The 12,256-nt window shown below is 58.9% G+C and overlaps 1 protein-coding gene across 1 annotated transcript in view; it reads right to left on the reverse strand.

Annotated features, from left to right (window-relative positions):
- Window positions 1-3,137: 3,137 nt before the first annotated feature.
- SLC6A3 (solute carrier family 6 member 3) overlaps window positions 3,138-12,256 on the reverse strand; it is a 33,678-nt gene continuing 24,559 nt past the window's right edge. Inside the window, 4 exon segments of the mRNA XM_065905415.1 lie at window positions 3,138-3,547; window positions 10,693-10,713; window positions 10,716-10,764; window positions 11,078-11,245. Coding sequence (XP_065761487.1) covers window positions 3,366-3,547; window positions 10,693-10,713; window positions 10,716-10,764; window positions 11,078-11,245 — 420 coding nt within the window. The 3' untranslated portion in view covers window positions 3,138-3,365.

The raw sequence follows: 12,256 nt of genomic DNA on the forward strand, positions 1-12,256 counted from the left end.
CCCGACCTGCAGGGCCTGCCTCTCTCCCCATCCCAGCACCTCTGCCTCTGGCGTTCCAGCTCTCTCTCTCTGATGCTGTCAGGCAGATAAGGTACATGCCTGAAACACGTTTCACAAAGCAGAGCTTGCCCCCGTCAGGGTAACCGACTCTGATATTTTCTATTTTGTTAAAATGAAAAAAAAAACCAGTCAGGCCAGACCCACTAAATCAGGGTGGCTGGATGCTTCCCATCCTGTGGAATGGCCGCGACGCTGGGAAGGGGCGGCCCAGTCGCCTGGCCCTGTCTGTCACCTGAGGCCAGAGGGTGGGGAGGCGGCCAGGGTGACTGTCAGCGTTTGCTCTGTTTTCCCAGAGGTGAATGGACCTTCCATGTGGCCAGCTGGTACCCATGCGCGGTGAGGGGTTGGTTTGCAGGACCCAGGGCAGCTGGGAGGTTCCGGTGCCTCAGGCTCTGTGGGTGGTATCCGGGCCCTTGGGGTCCTTCGGGGGCAGGAGGTGGGAAGCCAGCTGGTCTCTCAAGGTCAGGACACGGCAGCATCTTCCGGGGAGGACCATGGAACATGGGGCTTGCTAATTAACCGTCTCAGAAAAGGTGACCTTTCCTGCTGTCCATGACCAGGAGATGGGTAAAGATGCTGGTCAGGTGCGCCTACAGAGATTAAGCAGGGACTGTGGAGCAAAACCAAGGAAAGCCAAACACGGAGGGATCCATTTACCCTTTAAATCACCGATTTCACTGTTGCCCAGCCTTTATTAAAATGCTCCTCTCCAAGGAAAAATCACATGGCTTTTCTGGGCTGTAACACCTAGACTGTTTCTAAAGGTCACTGGGCAAAGCGCATCTGTCCGATGGCGAAGCGGAGTGTGGATGGAGGAACCGAGGCCTCCCGTCGACAGAGCAGGGGCGCAGGCGGCCTTTCCGCACCCACTCAGAGCGGAAGAAAACACGTACTCAGGTGTTTCAAGACTGACACGTTTCACTTGTATTAAAGAGCATGACCTCCCCTTGGAGAACAGACATCAAACGCAGCATTCAGGTGGCTAGCCCCACTGGGGTGTGTGAGACTGGACCAAAATGACAGCCTTTAGATGTAATAGAACACCTTCCACCATCTATTTCCACCTATCCACCCACCTGTCCATCCACTCAAGTACACACAAATTACCCACCCATCCACCCACCCCCTCATCCATCCATCCATTCACCCACCCAGTCATCCATCCATCCACCCACTCACCCATTCATCCATCCACCCACCCACCCATCCACCCACTCACCCATCCATCCATCCATCCACCCACCCATCCACCCATCCATCCATGCATCTAGTCATCCATCCATCCATCCACCATTTATCCATCCACCATTCATCTATCATTCTAACCACTTGCCCATCAGCCCTCCATCCATCCATTCATCCATCTCTCCATCATCTGTCCACTCATCATCCATCCACTCACCCATCATTTTTCCTCTTCCTTCCTCCTTTCTCCATTTCTTCCTTCTATCCACCCATCCATCCGCCCACCGACCATCCATCTGCCCACCGACCACCCACCCACCCATACCCCCTCCCTGTTAACTCACTCATCTGTAAATATAAATCGAGTGCCATGCCCACTGTGTACCAGCTCTGACACTGGCAGAAACGCACGAGACGAGCTCAGCCCCTGCTCCTGGGGGAGCTCCTGCTCAAACTGGGGAGACAGTGAGCACTCTCCCTTCCATGGGAACCTGCTGGGGAGAGTGGGGGTTCATGAGCACTGACCAGGGGCAGAACCCGGAAGCAGAGGTCAGAGCAGACCCCTAGAGGTGACATCCGAGCAGAATGACAAACCACAGGGCTGTTCTCTGGGCTGTGGCCAGAGCTGACGGGCGTCTAGAAGGACCTCTTTCTCCAGAGTGGACGAGAGATCCTTAGGGACCAAGGCAGGGAGCCACTCAGGATTCTGGTGTCGTGTCCCCAGAAGAGGTGCTCGGGCTGGGCAGTAGCCGCGGTCAGCCTGCCTGGCCGGGGTCTGGACCCCCGGGGAGCCTGCAGGGGAGCTGCCTGGGCAGACGAGGGCTTGAGAGAGAGGAAGGACAGATGGGGGGACAGGGGGACACAGCAGTGGGGCCACGGGTGGGTCGGGTTGAGCCCAGCAGACCTGGGAGGACGGGGCTGTGTGCCCTCTAGGCGGGCGGAGGTGAGTGAAGGGGGTTCTCGAGGGAGGGGGTCTGGGGCTGGGGCCCGAGGCGGCTGCTTGGATGAGACGCCGTCCGGCAGGAACGCGGCCACACAGCCCTGGCCGTCTCCCGCGGGTTTCTTTATTGTTGGTAGAAGCACACAAGAGGCCACCGTGAACGCAGACGGATGCAGACACCACGGGTGTTTTTACGAGTGCTCAGCCCTCCTGGGAAGGACGGGGCCCTGACTCCTCCCGGCCACACCCGCACCCGCGCGCCAGTCCACCCGTGGCTCCCCTGAGCAGCCGGTTCCACAGGCCTGGGCCGCTCCCAGCGACGGCTGAGAGGGCTACGTGGGCCTGTCCGCCAGCCTCCCTGTGGCCCCGGGCACGTGGCCAGCAGGGCATCCCTGGACCACGGCCATGCGCCCTGTGGATGGCAGCGCCAGAGCCTGACATCCTCTCCAGCGACCTCAGCAACAGTGTCGGCCAACAGGCTTCAGAAATCTGCCCTGCCTTCTGAGCGTGGGTTTGACCCCCGGCTCAAGGCGCCTCTGAAAGCCATTCCCTAAGGAAAACAGAGCCGCGGCTGGGCTGCCAAGACAGGCGCCTCCAAGAGCCGAGATTCCGGCGGGGCCTCCCTCCTAAGGTTGGGGGGGTCCAGGCTAAGCCGCAGGGGCACCCCTGCTCCTGGCAAGCTCACCTTCTCTGTGGCTGGGGGTCCGTGGCACGGTGACCGCGAGCTGACTGGGACCCACGTCAGGCGGGACAGTGGGGGTCCACACAGGTTTTACCGAATCTTCTCTCAGCCACAAGGAAACAGGCAGCGCCTCCGCCTCCCACCCAGGCCCCCGCCCGTGGGGCTCGGACTGGACCCATGTGATGTGGGGCGTGTGGACATGCTGCATCACCTTTTGTGTGGCTTCTCCCATTTCACGGCTGCACAAGAAGGCCACACATGACACTTGGCTTTTTTAATATGAGCAAAACAGAGGGTCTAGGAAGCTATTGCGAGCGCTGGGATTCTCAGCTGAGAACCCGTAACCTATAATTATTGTTATTTCTCCTCCACACTCGGACCAGCAGCGCGGCCTGAGCTCCAGGGGGCCCTGGTGGGCTGGCGGGGGGCGGGGGGCAGGCGGCGGCTCTAACGCACGGAACACAGCGCAGTCGTTTCTACCTGCGGGATGAGCACAGACTAGGGGGTCACACAGCGACAGGTGGACGGCGGGTCAGCCCCCAGGGCACAGAGGGTGCGGCCCGTCCAGGGAAAGACGCGTGCGTGTCCGGGGCGGCCCTCCTCGCCCTCATCCTCGCCGCCGGCGCCCAGCAGGTCTTCCTTCCTCCTCCATCCGCCTACACCATGAGCCAGTGGCGGAGCTGCAAAGGAAACAGGGTTTGCTGGGACACGAAGTGAGGTGCCCCTTGGACAAAGGCGGCTCCCGGACTGGGGGCCCTGCCGTAGCTGGGGGGGCGGGGACCAGGGTGGCTCCTGGGCACCACAGACCTGACGCCCCGTCGCTTCCTGGAGGCAAGTCACCGCTTCACAAAGAGCATGGCGGCCTTGAGCGGCCAGAACACGGCCCTGCGGCCCCAGGCGCCGTGGCCTCCTCTGTGGGCAGACACCAGATGCCACAGGCCTGGGAGGGTCCCAGAGCCAGCCCGCCCGCCCGCCCGCAACCCGCGATCCCCCTGGACCCCGGTGGCCTCATCCTGGGGCCTCCGGGCCCGTCCCGGGGGAGCCCCATGTCCCACAGCCTCTCTCCTGGGGCCTCCGGTCCTGTCCCTTCCCAAGGGAGCCCCGCGCCCCGCAGCCTTTCTCCTGGGGCCCCCAGTCCCGCCCCTGGGGGAGCCCCACGCCCCGCAGTGCCGGCTGCTTTGTGCGACCCCGCAGGTGCGGGATGCGGCCTCGTTCCCGGCTCGGGGGACGGGTGAGGTGGACAGGCCCCTATTTAGCTGTCCACAGATGTCATCGTCTGTGATTACCCAGCTGTTAGTTCAGCCTGTTTCTGAGCACAAGCCTTCGATTGCTCTAAATGGCAAGAACTGAGTATTTGTAAGCATTTCCAAACAAAGACGTGCAGGGCTTGTTTCTGGTGGGGCGGGGGGAGAGGCGGCTCCACCGCAGGGCCCTCCCCCGCCCTCTGGGGACCGGCCTAGGACACATTACAGCCCCAAAGGCCGCTGGAGGGCAGGGCCTGGCGGGGACGGAGCAGCAGGGGCCGGGCCGGGGCGGTGGCTGCGTGGTGACCTCAGGCCAGTGCTGAGGCCAGGGTGGGGGGCACACGGGGGACCCTCAGCTGGGACCCAGCCCCGGGGTGAAGCGGCCCTCTGTCCCAGCCACGGACGAGCCCAAGGCAACCTTCTTGGGAGGGAGAAGAGGCCTCCCAGAGGTCCCACAGGGGCAGCTTGAGCCGCGTGCCAGAGACCAGGACACCAGAAACACAGCAGTGGGCAGCAGGAGCCAGAAACTCCAGCTCCGGCCCCTGGACCAGAGAGCGGCGGCCTTCAGGGAGCTGGGCAGCCGTGTGAGCCACGGCTTAGAGGGGGCACGGCCACAGACCGCACAGCTCAGAGGCCAAGGCTGCTTCCCGAGCAGACGCGAACAAGGCCCCTGCCAGTGAAGGGGCACCGGAGGGGTGGTGATGGAGCGTTCACAGTCAGGGCACGGGGGGGCGGGGCAGTGCCAGAGGTGATGGAGCTTTCACAGCGGGGGCACGGGGGGTGGGCGGGGCAGTGTCAGAGGTGATGGAGCTCTCACAGCGGGGGCACGGGGGTCGGGCGGGGCAGTGCCAGAGGTGATGGAGCTCTCACAGTGGGGGCACGGGGGTGGGCAGGGCAGTGCCAGAGGTGATGGAGCTCTCACAGCGGGGGCACGGGGGTGGGCGGGGCAGTGTCAGAGGTGATGGAGCTCTCACAGTGGGGGCACGGGGGTCGGGCGGGGCAGTGCCAGAGGTGATGGAGCTCTCACAGCGGGGGGCACGGGGGTGGGCGGGGCAGTGTCAGAGGTGATGGAGCTCTCACAGCGGGGGCACGGGGGTCAGGCGGGGCAGTGTCAGAGGTGATGGAGCTCTCACAGTGGGGGCACGGGGGTCGGGCGGGGCAGTGCCAGAGGTGATGGAGCTCTCACAGTGGGGGCACGGGGGTGGGCGGGGCAGTGTCAGAGGTGATGGAGCTCTCACAGCGGGGGGCACGGGGGGTGGGCGGGCAGTGTCAGAGAGAATGGCCAGAGAGACAGACAAAGAGATTCCTGGTCCAGGGACTCCCTGGTGGTGCAGTGGTTAGGACTTGGGGCTTTCACTGCCGAGAGCCTGGGTTCAGTCCCTAGATGAGGAAGTAAGGTCCCATAAGCTGGGCAGCGCAGCGCAGCCAAAAAGAAGGAGAAACAATGGTATTTCTGGTCCAGATGGAGTAACGGGGACCTAATAGACTCCACCATCCAAAACCACTTAAAATGAACAATATATATGTAATGCATTTTCAGACAGCAGGAGACTGGATGACAAAGGACAGAGACGCCGAGAAAGGCCAGGAGGATGAGGCATCCAGCTGCCCCCTCTTGCAGCCTCCAGGGACTTTCCAGCAGCAGCGTGGGGCGGGGAGCCCGGGGGGGCAGTGAACCCAGGGGCTAGTGAGATGGGGTGAGCGTGGGAGAGCCCCAGGGGCTGCAGTCCACAGGATGGAGCTCCAGAGGGGCGGGCGCAGCACTCAGAGCCCTGGGTATCCACACGGGGACACAAGGGTTCAGCTGAACGCTCAGGCACTCGAGGCCGGAGAGACCCTCCCAGCAGGACTCGGGGAACATTTCCCAAACCTAGAGACTGGGGGCTGAGCCTGCCCCACAGCCAGGCGGCAGCATCTCAGGGGTCTCAGGGAACTGACTAGAGTGTTCCCCAAGGTCTTGCTCCAGTATCAGGAGCGCGGTGAGCCCCACATCCTATGCTGCGGTTGTCCCACCTAACAAGTCTTCACAAGCAAGACCCCAGAGATCAAAGTGTCTCCAAGTAACTCAGTCATGACCCAGAACAGAGCCCCAGAATATCTGGTGGTGGTTTAGTCGCTAAGTCCTGTCCGACTCTTGTGACCATAGTGATTGCAGCCCTCCAGGCTCCTCCGTCCATGGGATTCTCCAGGCAAGAATAATGGAGTGGGTTGCCATTTCTTTCTCCAGGGAGTCTTCCCGACTTGGGGCTTGAACCCAGGTCTCCTGCATTGCAGGCAGATTCTTTACCCACTAAGCTATGAGGGAAGCCCCCAGAATATATAAAGGAACACAAATATATCTAGGCTGTAACGTGGTAAAACTCACAATATCTAGAATTCAGTTAAAAATGACTAGACATGCAAGGCATCAGCAAAATTCAACATCTTATGAGAAAAGTCAACTGATGCTGACCCAGAACAGACACAGATGTTAACACTGGCAGATGAAGGCCTTGCACAGTGATCATACCTGCACTGCACGTCCAGAGAGGTAAGCAGAGGCATGACTGACATAAAATGTCCAGGGTGGACTTCTACAGGTGAAAACTACTGCGTGTGAAATGACAGATCCGCCGGGTGGGCTTATCTGCAGATAGGGCTTTACCGAGGTGGAAAGCTAATGAACTAAAAGCAACAGAAAGCACGTGAAATGAAACACACAGAGGGAGAGAATTAAAGAGCCTAAAGTGTGTAACCGGAACCCTTGAAGGTGATGAGGCAGGAAAAATGGAAGAAATGACAGCAAATATTTCCAAATACGCTGAGAACTGTAAGCTCACAGGTCCAAGAGGCTCGGGGGACTGTGTGTATAAGAAGCATGAATCCTGGTGCACGACCACGCTCAGTGGAGAGATGAGCTCCAGGACTCAGCATGGAGCCCTTTCAATAAAGTTAGAAATGACGGAAACCAAACAGTCCACTTCTCAGGAATCGAGCGGTACCCACAGATGGCACATAACTGCGCAGCCGAAAAGGCCCAGGAGACGACCAGCTGCATCGAGACGGTGTTGACTCCAGGGGCAGAGGAAGGCGGGCAGGGAGGGGGGTGTGAACTGCTGTCAAGGCGGGGCTTGCACGGTCGTTCACAAGGGTGTATTTTGTCATGTGGCTAAATAAATGAGAAACAGCCACGTGGGGGCCAATGCACAATGGAGCACCTGGACACAGAGCCTAAAAGACGCCTGGCAGGGGATGAGACCCCGAGGGGCCAGGGAGACGATCACATACAGAGCCCAGGACGGTTGCATAGAGGCGAGGGGCGAGGTTCAACACTCAGCTGCGAAACTCCCAGAACTCACTAACAATAAGAATTTACAGACCCCGGACACACAAAATGTTCTGGGAGGGATACGCAAATAAAACTACTTATAACAGTTTTGTAATAATACAAATAACAGAAATCTGTGCTCAGACACATGACAGGGAGACTGCAACCAGCCCCAAAGGTAAAGGAAGCTGGATGGTCCCGGGAACACAGAGACCCCGCCTACAGGACATGGAGACCCCGCCCACAGGGCATGGAGACTCCGCCCCACAGGCCATGGAGACCCTGCCCACAGGAGACCCCGCCCCGTAGGACACGGAGACCCCGCCCACAGGACATGGAGACCCTGCCCACAGGAGACCCCGCCCACAGGACATAGGACCCCGCCCACAGGACATGGAGACCCCGCCCACAGGACACAGAGACCCCGCCCACAGGACATGGAGACCCTGCCCACAGGAGACCCCGCCCACAGGACATGGAGACCCCGCCCACAGGAGACCCCAATCCACAGGACATGGAGACCCCGCCCACAGGACATGGAGACCCCGCCCACAGGAGACCCTCACCCACAGGACATGGAGACTCCGCCCACAGGCCATGGAGACCCTGCCCACAGGAGACCCCGCCCACAGGACATGGAGACTCCGCCCACAGGACATGGAGACCCCGCCCACAGGAGACCCCAACCCACAGGACATGGAGACCCCGCCCACAGGACATGGAGACCCCGCCCACAGGAGACCCTCACCCACAGGACATGGAGACCCCGCCCCACAGGCCATGGAGACCCCGTCCACAGGAGACCCCGCCCACAGGAGATCCCGTCCACAGGAGACCCCGCCCACAGGAGACCCCGCTCCACAGAACATGGAGACCCCGCCCACCAGACACGGAGACCCCGCCCACAGGAGACCCCGTCCCAGCAGGACTGTGGGGCGACAGGTGGGGAAGCCCTGTCGTCAGAATGCCGAGAGACGGTGACTCAACCGAGAACCGCATGCCTGCACAAACTGTCATAAATTAGGGCAAAGTAAAGACGCTCACAGATACACGATGCTGGTAGAGACCAACACAATACCGTAACGCAATTATGCTTCAATTAAAAATAAACAGATTAAAAAACACGCCCTTAGAGGACTGTCTGAAGGATACTTTTTGAGAGGCAAGAAATTGATCTTGCAAGGAAAGATGTAGATGCCAAAATGTACAGTGAACAAATAAATAAACACTGGACGTGCACACTCGTCCAGAGGAGTTTCTGGAGAAAACAGCGATAACAATAACAACAGTGCCTAATTTGCGGGTTAAAAGAGACATAAATGCAACACTGGCTAACGATAGCTCATTATTAATTAAGAGCTCACTCACTGGGAAAGACCCTGATGCTGGGAAAGATTGAAAGCAAAAGGAAGAGGGCGGCAGAGGATGAGACGGTTGGATGGCATCACTGACTCAACAAACAAGAGTGAGAAGCTCCAGGAGACGGTGAAGGACAGGGAAGCCTGGTGTGCTGCAGTCCACGGCGTCACAAAGAGTCAGACACGACTTAGCGACTAAACACCAAAATTATTAGTAGTATCATTACTCAATAGGAGGAAAATTTAAGTCCTTGTGATAATCAGGATGGGGGTTCATATAATGCTTAACTCTATACTTGAAGTGAAATATGCTTGTTACAGGGACTTCTCTGGTGGCTCAGTGGGTAAGACCTGCCTTGTAACGCAAGGGACGTGGGTTCAGTCCCTGGTCAGGGAACTAAGGCCCCACAGGCTGTGGAGCAGCTAACCTGGGGGCCACAGCTACTGAGCCCGTGCACTCTGGAGCCCGCCTGCCACGACTAGAGAGTCCGTGCACCGCAGCGAAAGCCCCCACGTGACCGAGCTGTGTCAGCAAATAGAGGCCACACACAGCCGCACAAGTGAATACTTAGAAACGGCCCGCATCAAAAAGTCCTAAAAGAAATACACATAGTACAAGTTTAAAAACAAGCATAAAATTTATAAAGCATGTAAGTTTCAAATAGAGAGGAAAGAGTAGAATAAGAAAACAAATCCTCCAAAATCAATCATAAAAGACAATAGAGGAGAAAAATAAACATCAAAAAATGGAACAGAGTTAAAAAGATAGCAGAATCAAGCCCAACTATATCAGTAATCCCAACAAAGGTAAATAGATTAATCTGCCCAATTGCCAGACTAAAATATTTCAGTGTATTCGAGGTTTGCAAAAGACACCTAAATTTTAGGATGACTGCAAAGTTGGAAGTTAAAAGATTACAAAAGACGTTTTACGTAAACTCTAAAGACACCTTGTGCAGCTATATCCTCTAGACAAAAAGGACGTTAAGAGCAAAAGCACCTCAAGGGCGAGAGGACAGGCTGAGTTACGAGGAAGATTGATAACCCTGAGCCCATGTCAGTCCCAGAAAACTGGTTCAGGTCAGATAAAGTGGAATCCAGTACAACTACAGGGGAAAATGGACAAATATGGTTTCATGGTAGGATATTCCGTAAACGTCTCCTGATTACTGATGGCCGAACAGAGCTGAAATGGGCAAAGTCGTGGAAGATCTGAACAACACAGTTACCAGCCTGATCTAACGAACAGAAGGAGAATTGTGTATCAACAACTGGAGAAGACATCTCATCTAAAGATACAAGCGACATTTATAAAAGCTGGGTAGGTACTTGGCCACAAAGGAGCATTAACAGACTTCAAAGAACGGGTAAAAAGGTGTCTGAACACAATACAATTAATTTAGAAATGAATAACAAAAAAAATAGACCATCCCCATGTATTTGGGGATTTCAGACAGAGTTACAAGCTACTCATGGGTGGAAGAAGTCACAACGAAAACTAAAATATGTTTAGAACTAAATAATAAACAAAATGCTATGTTAAAAGCTATGGAGTGCAGCCACCAGGGTATTTTGTGGGAAATTCTTAGCCTTGAATGCTTATGTGGGGAAAGAAGAAAGGTTGAAAATTAACGATCCAGGGTCTAAATTAAGAAGTTAGTTAAGGTGTGACAGAGTGGACTAATGAAAGTAGAAGAAATAAAGACATCAGAGTTGGAAGGAAGGAGACAGAAGACAAAGCTGGAGCAGTGAGTCCTGCGCCAAGTCAGCCACCCTGCAGTGTCCGTAAGTGAGGTTCTCTGTCCGTTAACCCCGCCCAGCCATGCCCCTCGCAGGGTGTCTGAGTCAGTGTCCACGGCAGCGCCTGTGGCCGCCGGCGGCGTCCTGGGGCGGGAGGAGCGCCCCGCGGCACTCACCGTGAACTGGCGCACCTCCCCGCTGTCCACCCGCTCGTGCTCCGTCTCGGGCGTGATAGCGTAGGCCAGTTTCTAGAAGAGAAGGGGCTGCCGTGGGTGCCGGCCCAGCGCAGTGGGCAGGCCCGGGGTGACCGCCGCGCAGGGCAGGGGCTGACGGCCAGGTCAGCCTGGAGCAAAGTCCAGGCCGACCAGAGGGAACCAGGATTGGGCGTGGAGTCTCGGTGGCGGGTTAGCCCTCATGCCTAGCATGGCCACCGCCCACTCCAGACTCTCCTGCTGGTCCGAGACGAGCCAGTGGGAGTAGGCCTGTGACTCCCACCTGACCTCGCCGACAGCCTCGAATCGGGCGGGAGAGCAGGAGAGGGGGCCCCGTGCAGGTACACACCTCCCGCGAGGAGCCAGGCAGGCTGCAGAACTTGTAGGCGGCGTAGATGGGGACCACAGACATGGAGGACGCAGCAATGGCCCAGCCCAGCGCGTTGGCCCACTCGGGGAAGACGTAGGCTCCGTAGTGCGGGGGCCTGAAGGTCGCGATGCTGACCACGACCACAAACTGAAACCGAGCAACAGGGTCAGGGGCAGCTGGGGCCAGCTCCCGAGCGGGGACTCTGGAGGAGGCTCCCCCACACGACGGCCTGGGGCTGCGGGCCCGGCGCTGGGGGCCACATCCCCCTGCGTCTCAGGGCTGATGGGAGGGGCTCTCTCGCTGCCCTGTAATCCCCGGGTTACCACGTGGGGAGAAGCGGGACACCTCGCTGTCTGGAAGCAGGAGCGGTGACCCCTGAGTGGGCTTGGACCAAGAGCCTCGCCTCCGCTCGACGTCCTCTCCTGCTGGCCCTTGGGGGTCGGGGCTGCCCGCGTCCCCTCATACCCGGGGTGCTGGGCTGGCTGGGTGGGGGCGGGGGCTGAGATCTGCTGGTCCCCATCTGCCTGGCCCCTGTGCTCAGGGCTGGACGGCCCCATTGCGTAAGGGGGACAGTCAGGGGTGCTGAGCCACCGGAACTTGGCCACGGCCACCCGGCCCTGCAGCCGTGGTGTGGACGCACGGCCGGGTTCCAACGCAACAGGCCACAGGGGTACTTGCCCCGAGCCTGAGCTTGCTCGGCCCAGCCCAGACCACAAGCAGCCACTGCAGGTGCCGGGGAGCCCCGGGCCGCACTGTGTGAACCCCGTCCACTCCTGTCCCGCCTGGCGGCCGAGCACCCGCTGACCCCGAGGCTGACTTCCCTCCCCGGCCTCCAGGCAGAGGGCGGCTGACGACCTCCGGGCAGAGCCGCTCACAGGCCTCAGTCGGGTGAGGACCACCCTGCCGCCCGCGCGGCTGTCTTGGTGGGCCCAGGGTGGGGGCCATGGCTTCAGGAGACCCAAGGGTTTGGGGGGCCAGCCCGCCCTTCCGGCCTGCGGACTCCCGCCCCTGGGGGGTGTTCTGTAACAGCGGGGAGTCCCTCCCCCAGCCTCAGGCACCTGCGCGCCCGCTGGCCCCGGGGCAGGCGGGAGGGGGCCGGAGGGTGGGCGGGCCAGAGGGGGCAGAGGGTGGGCGGGCTGGAGGGGGCGGAGGGGGCGC

The sequence above is a fragment of the Muntiacus reevesi genome, chromosome 14 (genome assembly GCF_963930625.1).
Source record: "Muntiacus reevesi chromosome 14, mMunRee1.1, whole genome shotgun sequence".
Classification (NCBI taxonomy): domain Eukaryota; kingdom Metazoa; phylum Chordata; class Mammalia; order Artiodactyla; family Cervidae; genus Muntiacus; species Muntiacus reevesi.